Raw genomic sequence first — 18,304 nt, forward strand, 5'->3', positions numbered from 1 at the left:
TGTGCCCCAGGTCAGCCAGAGTTACGGGGTGAGACCCAGTCTGCTTTCTTCCTGCTGAGCGCTGGTGAGAGGCCAGGAAGAGGAGTCCTGCCTTCCTCAGACCGCACCTGAATGTGAGGTCACCGTTTATGTAAACTCCTGGGGTCCTGAGAGGAAAAGGAGCCCCCGGTACCATCCTGGCTACCGAGCACGCGGTGGCTGTGTGAGAACAGGAAGGGGTGGGTGCTCCTGTTGCTCCTCACACCCGGCTGTGAGTGGCACCGGTGGCTGTGCCCATTCCAGCCTTTCCGTCTGTTTCCCGTCACCCTTTCTGTCCTCCCAGCATTGGGAGTCCTTCCCTCACTTCTCCTCACCCTTGAAAAGCTAGAGGAAGATGAAACCAGAGGTGAAACTCATAACTCGGTGTGCCCTTCTGTGCCAGGAATCAGGCTATAGAGTCCAGCCATGTAGCAGCCCCTTGAGATGTCAGTTTTCATGGGTGGAAAACGAGCCCTAAATCCCTCACAAGGTCATGTGTCTATCAGGTTTATGTCCCCTGGCGTCCCCTTACAGGGAACAGCACACCTTTACTCCAGTGTGACCAGTTACCAAGCCTGCTCTGGGGAAGAGCCTCAGGGCTCTTGTGCATGGCCATCCTGGCTTGTGCCAGCCCATTGCTGGAGGAGCCCTGCACACAGCCTGCCCCAACCACACCGCAGTTAGGCATTTATAGATCACGAACTTTCTGAGAGTCACCACTTGCCCAGACTGTCACCGGAAATAGGGCCAGCTAGGTGTGTTTTCTCCAGGACCTGGCGATGGGCACAGATGCCGAGGGGGAGAAAATCAAGGACCCCATGAGAGCCATTGTCCCCATCCTTCTGGATGCGAACGTCAGCACTTACGACAAAATCCGCATCATCCTCCTCTACATCTTCCTGAAGAATGGTAGGAGCAGGAGGAAGAGGCGTGGAGAGACACCCTGGGCAGGGAGAACGGGGCGGGGGAGGGGCAAGGGGTCCTTTCTGCGGGAACTGCAATGGGACCAGGTCAGGAGCATCACAGACTGAGCCTGCTCAGCAGCCTGATGAACAAGAAGCAGGTGACACAGACAGAGCCATCTGACCTTTTCTGACAGTTTGCTAGCACTCAGTCTGCCTGCTGTGTCCAGGTTGCCTCTCATTAGTGAGACCTTCCTGTAACAACTGGTATTCAAGTCTGTAATCCTTTGTGAGGTAGAGGCAGGGGTATCAGGAGTTCAAGGCCAGCCTGGACTGCAAGAGACCCTATCTAAAGCAGTTTTTCACCCATGTCATTGTACAAAAAATGGGTAATGAGGCTTTCTTGCCTAGTGTGACTTTGGTCAGGGTGAAAGTGAGGAAGGACTGCTGGGAATCCAAGTGGATGGGAACAGACGGGGGGGTGGGGGGCAGATCCCCAAGGTCATCACAGGGGCTAAAGTAGGGTGCAAGCTTATTTTGAGCCCACCTTAGATGTGGCTGACAGAGCACTGCCTGGAACTCCGAGAAGGAGAAGGGAAGCCATTGGCTCTGATTATGAGGATCATGAGGGTGGGAACGGCAGGGCTAGGTGTGGTGACAGGGGTCTTGTTTTTCAGGCATCACTGAGGAGAACCTAAACAAACTCATCCAGCATGCCCAGATCCCCCCGGAGGACAGTGAGATCATCACCAACATGGCTCACCTTGGTGTGCCCATCGTCACGGACGTAAGGGCCAGTTTGTAGGCAGGGAGGTTGTGGGAGGTTGGCATATTGTATCCTCTCTACATTCACGATTGGCAACCCCCATGATGTGGCCGTGTACTGCCCTCAGCACCAAGAAAGGGGAAAGAGGGAGAGGGAGGGGGAAGAAGGAAGAAGAGAATAGGAGAGACGGAATCATAGATGAGGGCAGAAAGACCGTGAATTCAAAGTCAGGAACTAGACATGTGTCCAGAGCCATACGATCTGTCCCTGAACTCATCTGAAATGGGCCACCCAGTTTTCCCGTCACAGGTCATGTGACCTTGCCTCATCACCCCTGAGGCAGCATCACCTGATCAGTGAGCCCTGTCGCTCACTCTAACCTGTGGCAGTGAGGTGACTGAGAGTGACGGCAGGCAGATGGTTCAGAAGGTTGGGGATACACAGTGCGCTCTGAGATGGCGGGCAGAAACTCCGTTTTGGGCAGTACCGTGAATCCCAGACGGAGGAGCCCCCGTTGTGTGTCTCCCCTGGGGACAGCCAACCTGTGGAGCAGGGCTGCCAAAACCAACTGGGATCTTCAAGAGGGACTGGGTTTCACTGACCTGACAGTGGCCTGCAGCTGGCAGGTGTCTTTATAGCTTGGGTTACAAAGGCTTAAGACAGTGGAATTGATTCACCTAGAACAGCCACGCTGCTGGCACAAAGCAGAAGCCCAAGTCATGCCCCACTAGTGTGTTCTCATTAATAGATAGCTAATTTTGCTTTGTTTTGTTTTTCAAGACAGGGTTTCTCTGTGTAGCCCTGGCTGTACTGAAACTCACTCTGTAGACCAGGCTGGCCTAGAACTCAGAGAGATCCACCTGCCTTTGCCTCCCAAATGCTGGGACTAAAGGCATGTACCACCACCACCAAACTAGCAAATTTTTTTTAAACTACCATTTTTGTTTTAGTTTGGTTTTTTTTGACACAGAGTGTCACTCTGTAACCCAGGACTGGTCTGGGATTCATGATAAATACCCTGACTTCAGCCTCCCAGTGCTGGGATTCCAGGTGTGAGTCACCATGCCAGTGTAGATTTTTAAGATTTTTTGGTCACAGCATTTACATGTTTGAACTCCTGTTTTAGTCACTGTTTTGTTGCTGTGAAGAAACGCCATGATCAAGGCAACTCATAAAAGAGAGCATTCAAGTGGAGGCTGGCTTACAGTTTCAGGTTTAGTTCATTGTCATCACAGCAGGGGCCAAGGTGGCAGCAGGCCTGGTGCTGGAGAAGCAGCTGATCCAGGGGCTGCGTTAGGTGCTGGGTCTGGCATGGAATCTTGAAACCGCAAAGGCTACAGCCAGTGACACACACACTTCCTCCAACAAGGCAATAACTCATAGTCCTTCTAAGTTTTCCAAATAGCGACACTCCCTAGTACCTAAGCATTCAAATATATGACCGTTCTGATTCAGACCACCACAGCCCCATTTGCTGCTCTTCATGGTTAAAGATCCATACTTTGAGCTGAATATGGTGACTTTAATATGGTGGGTCCCTTAATCCCAGCACTTGGGAGGCAGAGGCAGGCAGATCTCTGTGAGTTCAAGGCCAGGTCTGCAAAGTGAGTTACAGGATAGCCAGAGCTGTTTCACAGAGAAACCCTGTCTTACTAAACAAAACAATAGAACAAAAGATTTTCTCAAGTATCCCTTGTTTTCAGAGTTTCTTAAAGAGGCTTGTCTTGGGGGCTACACTAGGCAGAACCTCTCCTTTAATTCTCATTGCCAATGCTAATTCTGAAGAGGGTCCTTGAGGGAGTTTCCAGAGGTCACTGAGCCCCGGGTGGTTCCGACCGGAGCCTGACCAATGTGTGCTTGCTTTCAGTCCACACTACGCCGCAGAAGCAAGCCAGAGCGGAAGGAGCGCATCAGTGAGCAGACCTACCAGCTCTCACGATGGACCCCGGTCATTAAGGACATCATGGAGGTCAGTTGGGGGATGGCAGCAGGAGCCAGGGCTGCTCTTCAGGTGGTTCAGGTTCCTGCACCCCTGTTCTCGGGTAGCAGTGACATCCTATGATTTAGTTCCTATAGGGGTGAGTACCAGACCTCAGGGCTCTGTCAGTCTCCCAAGCCCCCAGCTCTGAGGACTCTTTAGCAACCATGAGACTGCATCACTACTGCTGTGGTAAAACACACTCCTGAACTCAGGAGGCAGAGGCAGGGGCGCTGTTTGAGTTCAAAACCAGCCTGGTGTATAGAGTGAGTTCTAGACATCCAGGACTGTGACATAGAGAAACCCTGTCTCAAAAAACAAACAAAAAACAACAAAAAAGAAACACCATGACAAAAGTACTTTGGCAAGGGAGGGGTTTATTTGCTTATGCATTATCGTTGTTCATCATCAAAGGCATTCAGGGCCGGAACTCAAACAGGGTAGGAACCAGGACGCCATGGAGGGGTCCCGCTTGCTCAGCCCACTTTCTTACAGCACCCAGGAATGTCAGCCCAGGGATGGCCTCACCCACAGAAATCTGTCCCTTCCTACATCAATCACTAATTAAGAAAATGCCCTATCAACTTGCCTACAACCTGATCTTAAGGAGGCATTTTCTCAATTAGGGTTCCCTCCTCTCCTGTCAGGAAAAGCTAACCAGGAACAGCTAACGCATGGAGACCTCAGGATCCATTTGCCCGCTGCTGCAGTCTCGGGGGAATAGTCCCATGCTGTAAGGTGCCTCGGGTACAGTACCCGGAAGAGCCAGGCTCGTGTCAGCATGCCAAGTCAGATGAGGAACGTGCACACACTCTGCTAGGGACACCTCAGGCAGCTGTGGAAAGGCCTCAGCGGGAGGCTACAGCCTCCACACCTTCCCCTGCCACACTCCTGAGCTCTCCCCTGCCAGCAGACACATCTGGGCTCTGTGCCTCCAACTGGTCCCTTGGAATACCCTTGTCTGTATCTCCACTTCCCACGTCCTGCTTTCTCCTTCTCTACAAGGTCTCACATGGTCTCCGGCCCCCATATGTCTGACCCTCTGACATCACAGGGCCTGTTGTGTTCCCAATCCCTAGACTCTGGTCAGCAATGCTATTTACATATGTCCTTGCTGCCCGGTTGGAGGCCCTCTTTTGTTTTTAGATTGGGCCTCAAGCCCAGGCTAACCATGAACTTATGATGTAGCCAAGGATGACCATGAATTTCTGATCTTCCTGCTTTTTTGCCAAAGTGCAGGATTAAAGGCATATACCACTATGTCCAGTTTATGCAGTGCCAGGGATCAACCAGGGCAAATAATCTACCAACTGAGCCACAACCCCTGGGGTCATCTTTTCTTTCTTTTTTCCTTCCTTCCTTCCTTCCTTCCTTCCTTCCTTCCTTCCTTCCTTTCTCTCTTTCTTTCTCTTTCTTTCTTTCTCTGGTTTTTAGAAACAGTTTCCACCTGTAGCGCTCTGGCTGTCCTGGATCTCACTATGTAGACCAGGCTTATTTGAACTCAGAGATTCTGAGTTCTTCTGCCTCTCGGGTACTGGGACTAAAGGTGTATGCCACTACCCCCCAGCCTACCTAGGGTTTATCTTCTAGTAGGATGATTCCGTCACTCTGTGCTCTGTGTCCATGGTGCAGAGAGCCTCACACTAAGCTGTGGCACCATGTTTGTTGGCTGTCAAGGGATGCAAGGCAGTGGGCTGGGCCACAGCTGTGTGCTGTGACTCCCGTCCCTCACCCTCACAGTCGGAACCCTGCAGAGTCCTACACCAGGAGGTTTTTAAGGTTGGAGGAGACAGTCTGCTCAACCTCTGCACTTGATAGGCAAGTCAAAGGGAGTCTGGTGAATAGGCCTGTCTCTCTCGTCTGCCTGAGTTAGTTCAGGGATTACGTACTAGAAGTGCATTTATGTAGGGTGAGTCAGGTTCCTATTTTTAAAACCTGAAAACCAAAAGGATAGGTGGCTAGGAAACACCCAGGAACCAAGTGCCTGTCTCTGGTGCTGGGACTGAGGAAACAGCCCCCTAGTGCACTGCCCCTGTTTCTCTGTCCCTCCACACCTGCTCTCTAAGGAGGTCTGTGTAGGCTTCTCAGCTCCTAAAAGGAGTATGGATTTCCAAATGGCAGAAGGTAGTTGGAATCCCCCACCAGACAATTGACCCCTTGACAAACTGCAGGGGAGGCTCTCCCTAGACCCCTTGTCACCAGGCTGACAGCACATGCCGGGTTTAGTGGACAGAGTACAAGGTGGGCTTATACACTGGAGTCCATTGCACAGATGAGGGAAAATGGGTGCTTTGTCATGTTGAACAGTTAGGGTAGCCTGCAGGGCCAGGAGTCTAGCAAGTGCCATCGCTCCCTGTCTGTGCTGGGCCCCTAGTAGCGGCAGCAGGCATGGGGAGGGGCCTGCTACAGATATGGTCATTGCCTGACTTTTCCTTCACATCCTCTTGCTTTCCCTCCTATCAGCCTCTTTAAACAGTGATCTCTGTCTTCTCCTCTCCAGGACACTATTGAAGACAAACTGGATACAAAGCACTACCCGTACATCTCTACCCGCTCCTCTGCTTCCTTTAGCACCACGGCTGTCAGGTGGGTAGATGTGGGGAAAGCAGAGGGCACTGTCTGCGAGTCTGTGTGATCTGGCTGTGACTGGCATGTGCCATCAGGACCCTCCCACATCACCCATGATGGTCAGGGTACAGCAGGCCCAGGCTCACAGCAGGTCATACCGTACTCCCTTTGGCTCCCAGCCCCGCAAGAACTCACCCCCTTGTTCCTTCGTGCACCGTCTGCCTCTGCCACTACCTCCTTGTTCATCCTTGAACATGCCAGGCCTACTGCATTTACCCCCACCCCAACACACATCATCTGCAGCCAGATAAACTACGCAGCCCCCCTTTAATCTGTTAGTGTTCCTCTTTGATCTTCCCTAAGCATCTGTTTAATCAGGAGACCCCAGTGTTCCCAGTAATTCTGTTCGTGCAGCCTGGCGTGGGAACGGCCCAGGTGCCTGCCAGCTGACAGGTGTTAGACAGTGCCTCCCAGGAACTGGTGCTGAGCCAGGAGCCTGGAGGGCAGCCGAGGCTGCAGATAGGGCCGCCAGCTGTGCCTCCCAGCGTCGGCACTCCTCCAGCCCTTGTTTTGTTTTGTTTGGGTTTTGTTTTTGTGTGTTAATTTTGTCTTGTTGGTTTTTGAGACAGGGTCTCTCTGTGTAGCCCTATCTGTCCTGGAACTTGCTCCACTCAGTTCCGTAGACCAGGCTGGCCTTAAACTCACTGAGATCCGCCTGCCTCTGCCTCCTGAGCGCTGGGATTAAAGGCGCACGTCCCTGTGAGCAGCAGCACTGTAGAGTAGGAGCACTGTCCCTTCTCTCCGGTTCTCTCTGGCTTTTCTTCTTTCCGTCTGCACTCGTGGCCATAGCCTGGGGCTAGGCCAGAGGTGCACAGCGTCTCCTGCGGCACTGGCATGTGGCACTGGCATCCTCTGATAGCATCCTGCGGCACTGGCATCCTCTGATAGCAGCCAAGTTGAAAAGGCCACTTCCCAATGTGGAATGGACAACAGCCAGCAAGTTCTGTCCTGGCTAGGCTGGCTGTGCGGAAGAGAGCGATAGTGCCCAGGTGCTTCCAGGACTGCCGTGAGGGAGGGAGCCTGGACAACCCGTCTCCCGTGTCTCCTGAGGAAGCCTAGGGACAGAGGAGGCCTGCTAGTGAAGAGCTGTGCTGCTCAGGCTCATGGTCCTTTCCCCTCCCTGGTGAGGCCTGTGCAGTTTTCTGTGGCCGTTCTGTCCCATGGCATTCAGCGGTTCCCATCCAGCTATAGTCTAACTTCTTGGAGGGCAAGTGCTGTCTTTCCCTGGGGATACAGTACCAAGAAGCCTGGCACAAACAAGGCCGGCCTCGTTAGCACATTTGCTTGCGGTCGGTGTGCCAACCTGATGTGGCCCTCTGCCTCCCCCTCCATGCCGCTTAGTGCTGCAGAGTCTCAGGCAAGCTCAGGACCAGGCCTGATCTGAAACAGACATCTGGATGAGAGCCACGCAGGCACAGCTGCTGAGATGAGCGGGTGGGGTACCCCGGTGTTTCTAAGAGAGTGGCGGTCACAGCTCGGGCACCTGCAGTACACTTCAGCTCGCCAGCACGGATGGACAAGTCACCTGTCACTGCTCTCTCCCCCTCAGCGCCCGCTATGGACACTGGCACAAGAATAAGGCCCCCGGGGAATACCGAAGCGGCCCCCGCCTCATTATTTTCATCCTTGGAGGAGTGAGCCTGAATGAGATGCGCTGCGCCTACGAGGTGACCCAGGCCAACGGCAAGTGGGAAGTGCTGATAGGTGAGCAGGGCGTGCATTCTGCAGGAGTTGCTGCCCCACTGCGCTGCCACCCCATCCCACGCTTTGTGTCGCATTCCGTCCTCGTCCTCCCCCACCACTGCAAGCCTTAGCCCTGGATGAGAGTTTGTGACTGGCAGAAGCTAGGGATCTCTGCCCTACTGTGTCTCTTGCTGAAAGACAGCATCTTGGGATGGAAAGAGTTTGGTCATAGTCTCAAATCTGTACACTGGCACTGCCAAGTGGAGTCACCTTGAGCAAGAGTGGACCTCTCCCAAGCCATACTGTTCAGGGTTTGTAGCAGCTACTTGCAGCCTGGAGCAGGGCTGAGAGGGGAGCTGCACATTTCCAAGCCTTGGACCATGCTTGGTGGTAGGACTCTCACTAATGTCCTGCTCTACCCCTCCGCTGGAGATAGTTAGCATGTCCATAGATACTGGTGAAGCCCACTGGCCTGGTAGTGGGTCATAGGATTCCTTAGCCAGTCCCTACTGCCACATCCTGTGTTTCCTGTTCACTTCCCGAAGAGCAGAAGCAGCTCGTAGAAGCTGGTCTATTGCAGCAGGAGGCTCTTCCTGCTTCCTGTCTCCAGGATCATCTGTAGCCTCTAAGGCGGGCAGACGACTGAGGGAGAGGAATCTGGGTTCTTCCAGATGCCTTCCTTTTGACCCGATTGTTTGATGTGCCACCAGTTGTGAGATTGCTGTCAGACACTGCCCCGTTTAGGCTCACCCTCTGTGGGAGCACATGTGGGTACAGTGCAAGGCCAGAGATGCTGGGCACCCTGGAGTGCCACGTGGGCCATCTGCACGTGTACTGCTGGAGAGGAGGCCTTTAGGTGCCCAGCCGTCAAGGCTTCCTCGGCTCACAGGTGCCGACTGCTGCCCGCATTCCCAGGTGCAGTCATCTCAACCAGTGTCACTTCTGTTTATCCGATTTGGATGACCAACTCACAGCACCCCCAAGCTGTCCAAGCAGGCAGGCTCCTTAGAGCAGTAACAAGGCTGCTTCTGGGTTTACCAAGACAGGCATGAAGGGGTCATCCCCTTCACACAGCTGGGGGTGGGGGTAGACTGTCCACCCTGTCCCTGCTCTCAAAGGCATCCATGATCCAGTTTTCATGCCTGTTTTCTGTCTGTGACATAGGTCCCATGCGTGTTCCCTGCTCACTGCTTGCGTGTGTTGCATGAATGTGTTAGAGGACCTGAGCTCAAAGTAGCTCTCCTGGACAGCAGCTGTCGCAGCCAGGCTGTGGGTGTGAACTTTCCTTTTCTCCTTTGGACCTTCCTTAAGGTTCCTTGTGCAGGGGGAGGGTGGAGACCCGGGGACAGAGAGCTGCCCGCGTGGGTTCATGGAGGGGCTTCCCGCAGACAGCACCATTCACTGTGCGGCCTCGTGTGCTTCCTGCATGCCAATACCTTGCTGCCTGCATGCATGCACGCTTGTGTGCATGTGCCCGTGCATGCTTCGCCTCTCGACGCCTCTCTGGCTGCGGGCGCTGGGGCCTCTGTTGGCATGTCCAGGGGTGCCTCTGTTCAGCCGGCCTCTGTTCTCCCACAGGTTCTACTCACATTCTCACTCCCACCAAATTCCTCATGGACCTGAGACACCCCGACTTCAGGGAGTCCTCTAGGGTATCTTTTGAGGATCAGGCTCCAACAGTGGAGTGAGAGCAGAGACAAAGTAAAAGCGGCTTATTACAGAAAGAAACTCTTCCGCTCTGAAGGGCTTTCTTTGTTTTCCTGCCACTCGTTCTTTCTTTTTCTCTTTTTTTCTTTTCATTTCTTTGATTTTTCTTTTTTCCAAGAAAATGCTTGCAGTTCTTAACGCCGATTGAAAATGTGTCCAGCCTTCACGCCCTGGGCTCCGCCCGCCCGCTCAACTGCAGCTGTGGGTGAAGGCTGTACAGACAGCTGCCGGCCACTGGGGTGAAGCCAAGGGACAGTAACTGTGTGATACTCTAGGAGTTGAGGGATGCCTGAGACACGGTGCCCAAGCCTGCTGCCCAGGGTAGAATGTGGGCTCCCACAGAGCGCACACGCCTGAGAGTGAGGCCAGTGACATTCAGGGTGGCCATGTGTACAAGACCAAACTTGAGAGATGCCCATAGCACCTAATGGTGAGAAAGGAGTGCAGGGAGCAACAGAGGGACTCCAGGCCAGTGAAAGGCGTCAGACTAGACACAGTCGGCGTGGCGACACCACTGCTCACGACACTCTGCTCTCTACAGAAAGCGTGCTCTTTTGTTCCAGCCTGGTGGGCAGGCTGTGGTCCCAGCTACCCAGCATGCAGAGGCAGGGCCAGGGCACCTAGGCCACAGAGGAGTTACAGACCAGCCTGGGCAATTCAACAGGACGATGTCTCAATAGTAATCTAGTAAACAGTAAGAAGAGGGCTGGAGAGATGGCTCAGCGGTTAAGGGCGCACAGTACTCCTGCAGAGGTCCCACATGCGGCAGCTCACAGCCGCCTGTAACTCCAGCTACAGGGAATCTGATGTCTTTGACCTCTACAGGCACCTGCATGTATGAACACATGCTCACACACTTACGCTTAATTAAAATAAAAAGTAAGAAGAGGGCTGGGATGTAGCCTCATGGTAGACCGCCTGCCTGACGTGAGTAAGGTGTGGGAGGGAGGGAGGAAGCGGGGAAGAAACTACTTTTATATTAGTGCTGGATCTTGTGGAGTTGAACAGTCATGCTTGTCTCTCACTGAGTCCTCTTAGTAGGTCTAGACCCCTCAGGAGAAATTCCTTGACACCCCCCAGCTCGTTCCTTGGGAGTACCTTGTCTGTTTGGCCTACCAGACTCTCTTCTTCCACACCCTCCTCCTTAGTCATCCTTAAGTGTGTTGGGAACCTTCTGTGCTAGGAATTCCCCAGTGTTTACACCCGTTTGACCATGGGCCCCAAAATGTCCTTTCACCATAATTGACATGTGACTCCGTGAGACGGCAAGTTGGAATAGCCTGGAAGCAGTAGCAAGAGACCTGGACTGGAAGCCAGGATTGGGCGACTGAGGTGGCCACTCACATTCCCTGGCCATAGAATACGAACACAGGGAAGCTGGGTCAGTGCACCAAGGCTCCCTTGAGCCAGGCTAATTCAGTAGGCCAGATGCAGGCCTTAAGCCATACTCTCTCCTCCTACTGAATCTCAGGGGCACAGCCCTTCTGAAGTGGGACTATATAGCACCAGAAGCTGGCTTGCTTAGTGTGGTTTTCCCATTGAAACAAGAAGCAGTAGGCTACTCCATGTATTCCTGTTTCCTCAATAGAGGGGTCTCATCTCCAGGACAACAGTTGTGAGCCAAGAAAATTGAGTTGGCCATGGCCCTGGACCTCCGCTCCCTTCCCTGTGCATTTCCCACAGGGAAAGCCGGTAAATAGGACACGGAGCCGAGTGCTGCACTTCTGTCAGCCTAGACCTCAGGCACCAGGGTCTTTAGTTCAAGGCAGAGCGTGTCTAAGAACTAAATAAATAAGCAAGGTATGGTGTCACACCATTTTAATCCTAGCACTTGGGAGGCAGTGGCAGGCAGATCTATGTGAGTTTAAGACTAGCCTGGTTTACATGAGAGATCAAGGTCAGCCAGGGCCACCAGTGAGATCCTATCTCAAAAATAAATAAAGTTTAAGATGTATATGCATACAAGGAAGCAGGGAGACGAGCAATAGCCATCTACAGAGCCCTAACACCACACAGGCCAGAGGCAAAGAAACACCCCTCTCCTTTTGGAGTCATCCACGTGAACAGAGACAGAATAGTGCAGACCCTTGGAGAGCCTTGGTTGTAGCTTGATGTTGGGATAATCCTTTTGTAAATGTGTCTCTGTCCTCCCTTACTTGCCTAAGGTACCTTTTGATTGGTTTAATGTGGAGGAAGTCAGGTATTCGGTACTAAGGAGAGGTAACAAGCTGCGTGGCAGAACATAGATTATTATATAAATGGTTAACCTAAATTATAAGAGCTAGTTAGGAACAAGCCTGAGCTAAAGCCAAGCTTTCATAATTAATAAAAAGTCTCCGTGGCATCATTTGGGAGCTGGAGGTCCACAGAAAGAGCCATAGCAGCTTATCCTTATGGAGACGAGGCTCTGCCACAAGGGTGAGTTCCCAGGAGACAGTACCTCGCTGTGTCCTCCTAGCTCCTCTCTCTCTAGTCCCGAAGGCAGCAGACCATTGAAGAACCCCAACTTACTAAGCCTCATCTTAGTCACCCCTAACCATCTCTCCAGACTGCCCATGAATGATGTCTTCTGATTAGATTTTTACATCCTTACCTTGATGGTGTAGGCCAATAGGACCAGTTAGGAGATGGTGGCCAGGAAGGAATCAAGACAAATGAGACAGGGGCTGGAGAAGTGACTTGGTGATTAGGAATCCTGGCTGCTTTTCCAGAGGATCTGGGTTCAATTCCCAGCACCTTCATGGTAGCTCTTAACTGTCTGTAACTCCAGTAACGGAGAGCCAGCGCCCTCTTCTGGCCTGATTGAGCACCAGGAACAGATATGAAGCCCTGACATACATAAAAGCAACACTCGGATACATAAAAATAAGTTTAAAAAAGAAACAAAATCAAATGAGAGAATTCTCTGGCTACATTAGACCCACTTGGCGCACATGCCACTTGTAAGGCTTTGTGTGTGCTTATATATAGAACATTTTGCTGAATTCTGAGTTGAGGCTGTTGGTTCTGACATACAAGCATCCCTTGCATGACCCCTCTGATAAAGATGGCGTCTTTTAGTCAGATGTTGCTGATGCACACCTTCAGTCCCAGCATTTGGGAGGCAGAGTCTGGTGAATCTGTTTGAGGCCAGCCTGATCTACAGAGCGAGTTCCAGGACAGCCAGGATTACATAAATCCTGTGTTGTAAAAGGGGGTAGGATGGTTTCTTTCCCAGGGAGCCCTTAATCAAGAGGACTATTACCCAAGGCTTTGATGCATGAGACGGTCATTTGAATAAGCCTCAACTTCATCTTTGGAGGCCACTGCTGAATCTCATAGTCACCAGTTGTGTGGACTCAGAGTTCATGAGTAGAAGGTCAACATAGCCAGCCTCTTAGGGGTCAACATAAGATCAACTGCAAAATGCAGCCCATGGCTCGTCTCACCCACTTTGCAGTATTGATGGACCCAGCTCCATCTGCAGGACTGAAATGTTCAGATTGTCAGATGTCAGGAGCTGGCTTTGTATGACCTGGCTCTCCAAGGTTGCTCTACACTTGTTCTTCTTTAAAGACGAGCAATGTCCAATGGTTAGGAATATGATAGTATCAGAAAATTCTAGAGCATAGGTTCCTGACCTCTCTCTGACCTTCCTGCATTTCTGAATGCACATGTGAGAAGTGGGGAAACATTTTGGAACAGGCCTGATCAAAGCAGCCTTCCAGTTTCGTGGACCAGTATCCAGGATGGGGAGCAGGGCATTCTCTGGCCGGTATGCTCCATGTTGACTAAAGGAAACCCAAAGCCACTCCTTGCTAGATCCAGAACTGGGCTGCATGGAGTGGAGGTGTGGGAGACCCTCCTTCTGATACTGGCTCCTGCTGCCTCAGGGCTCCTAGGAAGTCTGGCAAGCTCACTGAAGCCAGCGTGCTTTAGCAAAAAGGAAGCGTATAAAAACCTCAGGCATTCCGGACAGTGTATCTATTCTGCTTAAGGAGCTGCAGGTTGGCCGAATAACAAAACAGCTTTAAAGTGCAGGGCCCCAGAACAGGGAGAACACTTGGGAAATAGCCAGGCATGGACTCCTCGCTCAGAACAGTGAATGCAGGCAGGAACAGGACACTGGGAGATGGCTCTCAGAGTGTTTCTGCTGGACCAGAATGACCAGGAAGCTTCCAGGTCACTGAGTAGGTGGTGGTCAGAGGTGCAGGCACCAACACCCCCCCCCCACTCTTGTGCCTGCCCTTGGAATGGAAGTCTGGAGGGTCTCAGCGCCCCACTCCCACAGAGCCTATTGCTTCCAGGTTCCCACGGAGGCACATTTTCAAGACTGGATCTTTTGTTTAGTTCTCCTGTCCCACCAGGACCCTGCTTTGCACCCACTGCTGCGTGCATGCACGCCTCATGCTCACACCACCATCACCTCCATTCTGTTGAAGCCCATGTCCAAACCACTCACCCATGCATCATTTTAGTGTGCCTACATCTCTATGAAAAGGCCTTCATTTTTAAATGGTTTTTTTTTGTTGGTTTTTTTTTTTTAATCTTTGCTCTAGAAGTATATCTGATTCCATTAGCTTAAACTTTTGCAAGCATTTTTAATCTCTTACAATGCAGGTCTCCACAAGGTAAGGCCTCAGGTCCCCTGCCCTTTCCCTCTCACACCTGAGGTCCCCCACTGTGTCTCCCAGACTTCAGTGGGTCCCCATGCCCAACAGGCACCATTCTCTCCACACAGAGATGCCTACCAGCCTCTGCCCTTAGCCACTGTCCCTTGCCATATTTGAAATTTCTCTTCCTGGCTTCATCTTGACTTCAAGAGAGAATATAGAAAACATAGCTGCCCATCACCTGGCAGCTGGCGCTGGGCTCTGATTGAGAGGCGGTTCCTAGGTTCAGCCTGGGACTCAGCTGAGCCTGAATGCCTCTTAAGTCTTTTCTGACAGGGCCCACGGGTTCCATCCCACCCCCTCCCAGCTTCCACTGGACCCAGATGAGGGTTGGGGGATGGAGAATTGGGGAAAGAAGTCTCCGGCTGCAGTAGATGAGTGAACTCACTGTCTTCTCTGCCTTCCCAGGATCCACGCACATTCTCACCCCACAGAAACTCCTGGACACGCTGAAGAAGCTGAATAAAACAGATGAAGAAATAAGCAGTTAAAAACATAAGCTGCCCCTCCAAAATCCTGGCTCCCTTCCCACAGTGCCCTGCAGCTCCCCAGCGCAACGCCTCGTTTGCTCTGCTGCCTCCCCAGCCCTGCACGCCCTGGCCACCCCGTTGCCACGCTGAGTTCTCCTGTGCGAAGACATTCTATCTTGTCCTTTGAAAAGCAAGAGAGTAATGTGTTGTTTTTTAAAAATGAGTATCTTCTGTACGTATCCCACAAGACGTTCCCATGCAAGCGCCACACTGCAGAAGCGTCAGGACTCTAGACCGAGTGGACTCTCTCCTTATTTATGAACCCGTGACTGTATATAGCCCTATGCCCTGTGTGCACATTGCTTGAGTTTAGAAAGGTAGCTGTGTGGGTGTTTCTCAGCCTGTTTGGGCTCATTTCTGTTCTTGTTGGGAATTGTAAGGTGTCTGTACCCCAGGTAGTCCACATTTCTCTCTCCAGTCCTTGCTCACCGCCTGTTCTCAGGCACAGAGGCTGGGAAATGGCAGTGAGCAGACACCTCCAGAGGCCAGCATGAAACAGGCCTCTTTGACTGGTGTTGGAGCTGTGGGGGGGAGGGGGCTTAGGATGTCCACAGGAAGCCAGCCTGGGTGCCAGCCAGTGTTGTTGCCAGAGCCTGGCACTACTCCCCTGACCTGTGTCCACAGTGCTGTAACCTGAGTTAAGTCCTCCAGCCTAGCTCAGCATGCCTTGCGCCCTCAGTTCCTCAAGAGAGGAGTTAGGCACAACCAACCGCCCTCTTTCCTCAGGCTTCACTTGAACGGGGTCAGCCTAGATAGAGGTCAAGGGTCAGGAAAGGACCGGAAGATGTGGGTGTGGTACTCTGATCAAAGGGTGCTTTGCTAGAGAAGGCTTGTAGGCCTGAGGAATAGGGGCACCACTGATGGTGTCCCCACTCTGAAGGGACATCAGTCAGAGTCTCCCGAGCTTAAGATAGTTCATCAATCATAATTTTGTGTAATGTACAGTCATATGTCATTGTGGTTGTATGAGAAAAATGATCATTTTATTCTTTATATTAAAATCGTCGCTGTATAAAACCTAGCTAGCTATAAAGCAGAAATTCCAGAAGCAGATGCTGGAAGGATGGTCTCCATCCTCAGGACGCAGCAGCCCGCTGAGCGCCTCTCGCTCCGCTGCCGCAGTCGTGAAACACAGACAGTGGAAGTCACAAAAACGTCCCCAGCCCAGCCCCTCCCGCAGACTCGTGTGTACTACTGTGTCTCGTGCTGTCCTGGCAGATGTGGTGACCTGTGCTCTTCTCCCCTCTCCTGAGTTCAGTGCCCCGCCCTGCTCCCTCCAGTGACCTTCCTCCTTAGGACGGCCCTAGTAGCACTGGTTGATTTCTCCTGGAGCCGCTTCTCTCACCCTTCCCTCCGGTCAAGCAATGCTCATGCTTCAGGACCTTGTTTGTCGAACATGTGGGGTTTCCTTTATGTTATTTATATAAATAATTTCTCAAAAGGATGTTTAAAAAAAAAAAAACTAGTCTGTCTTGAAACTTGTTAACTTGAAACTCCCGAATCTCAGTGTTTGAAGTATGGAAGCGCAGCCGTGAACCATTCTGTACCGTCCTGTACTGCAGCATTTGAGTCCAATAAAGACACCGCGCCCACCACGGTGCCCAGGCCGCCTGAAGCTGGTCTTACTTTGGGAAGTATAGAGGCCGGCCACCCCACAGCTGTGCTTTGGGGTCTGCTGGATCCAGGGGATTGTGACCTGTACACATCACATCGTACCTGCCTCCCAGTTGGGGACAAAACTTGTATCTAGCCTCAGGCAGGAAGACAATGCTGCCTCGCTGGCATAGCAACACTCACCTTTAGTCCCAGCACTTGGGAGGCAGAGGCAGAGGGGATCTCTTGAGTTCAGCCAGCCAGATCTACATAATGAGTTCCAGGTCTGGCCAAGGCAACAGTGAGATACTGTCTCACATGAACAAGTAAAAATAAATAAGTCCTGCCTAGACACGACGGGAGCTGCTCTTCAGCCTGTTCCTTTCTAGAACGCCTCTGCCTCAGATACTGCAGGACCCGGTTCCAGCTTGAGTGGAGGTCCCAGTGCATTTAGAGTGCTGAGATGTCACTGCCCCCGCCCCCGCCCCCGCCCACATGGAGAAAGTGCCTCCTCCAGTTTGGAAGCTGAGTGTCCTGTGACCTGGGGAGTCGGCTACGAGGCTGGCTCAGAGGGGAGACACCAGGTCAATATTACCCATAGACCAAGGACTCGGGGCACAGAGTCGTGGGGCTCATTAAATGCACTCCTGCTGAGGTTTGGATATATATGACTTGTCCCTAGACATTCATGTGCTGGAAGCTTGACTCTCAGTGTGGCAGTTCTGGCAAAGATGGAGGGAAATGACGGTTGCTGAGGGTACCAGGTTCTTGCCAGAGGGCTGTTCTGTAGTGAAGCCTGGCCTCTTGCTGCCTCCGAGTCTCTCAGCAGCCCCCGTTCACATGCTCCAGCCATCAGCCATCAAGTGCGAGGCCCTGCACCTCCATCGGCAGCTGACTGTGTCAGTGCCAGGGGCACAGGCTCACCACCCCAGCTGTTTAAGAAGCTGACACAGAAGAAATTTTTTCATGCTAGGGCTGCCTAGACTACAGAGCAAGGTCAAAGTCAGCCTTAGTGAGACCCAGTTTCAAGACTAAAAGATAAGAACTTGAAAGTTGTGTCCGAAGCCAGCCAGAACATTAACCTGGTGTGTGAGGCCTCAAACTTTATCCCAGCACCACAAAACACAATGAAAAGCAGCTGATTAGTGCTGGGAAGACGGCCCCACAGCTAAGAACATGTATTATTCAGAGGTCTGGAGCTGGATTCCCAGCACCCGCGGGGTGAGTCAACACTTCCTGTAACTCCAGTTCCCAGAGATCTGACTCCCTCTTCCGGCATCCATCAGCACTGCACATAGACATGCAGGCAAAACATCCATATACACAAAAATAAATCTTTTTAAGTCAACTACATAAAGCCCTGTATACATTATCTTGCCTGGGTAACAGAAAATGATACCTTCACTGCATGGAGGAATGGATCAACTCAAGGCTACTTTGTAGATCTTGCATATGTAGCAAGTATCTTTGCCCAGGTGGTGGAGGTAGGGGAGCAGACTAAGCAACAACTACCCACGTCTCTAAGGTCCCAATGACAAACCCAAGTTTGATTCTACCAAAGGTCCCCCACCCCCAGGGAACCAGGGAGTTTGGTGACCATACTCACAGAGCCTGAGTCCGAGGTTACAAACAGGAGCATGGGAAAACCCAAAGCAACCTCACCGGAAATGAGATGGAGCCCCTTCCCAAGATCCTGAGGCCACGTGCAGTTAGGGCAGAATTGCATACAGCTGCTTGGGGGGTGGGGGTGGCTGGATGTACAGGTGGGTCCAGTGACCCCCATCTCCTCCTGTGAGGGAAGGTCAACAGTCAACAAGCTCAGCTAAAATGATCTTTGCAAGCAGGTC

The 18,304-nt window shown here is 52.0% G+C and overlaps 1 protein-coding gene across 2 annotated transcripts in view; it reads left to right on the forward strand.

Moving 5' to 3' along the window:
* Stxbp1 (syntaxin binding protein 1) overlaps positions 1 to 16,475 on the forward strand; it is a 62,580-nt gene extending 46,105 nt beyond the window's left edge. The window contains exons 14-20 of one of the 2 annotated variants that reach the window (XM_048432139.3): positions 789 to 927; positions 1,598 to 1,707; positions 3,554 to 3,655; positions 6,165 to 6,250; positions 7,842 to 7,996; positions 9,554 to 9,676; positions 14,743 to 16,475. In XM_048432139.3, coding sequence (XP_048288096.1) covers positions 789 to 927; positions 1,598 to 1,707; positions 3,554 to 3,655; positions 6,165 to 6,250; positions 7,842 to 7,996; positions 9,554 to 9,663 — 702 coding nt within the window. In that variant the 3' untranslated portion in view covers positions 9,664 to 9,676; positions 14,743 to 16,475. The remainder of the gene's footprint in view (positions 1 to 788; positions 928 to 1,597; positions 1,708 to 3,553; positions 3,656 to 6,164; positions 6,251 to 7,841; positions 7,997 to 9,553; positions 9,677 to 14,742) is intronic. The other variant, XM_048432140.3, reaches the window with a different exon arrangement.
* The last annotated feature ends 1,829 nt before the right edge of the window (positions 16,476 to 18,304 follow it).

The sequence above is a fragment of the Myodes glareolus genome, chromosome 21 (assembly GCF_982192425.1).
Source record: "Myodes glareolus chromosome 21, mMyoGla1.1, whole genome shotgun sequence".
Classification (NCBI taxonomy): domain Eukaryota; kingdom Metazoa; phylum Chordata; class Mammalia; order Rodentia; family Cricetidae; genus Myodes; species Myodes glareolus.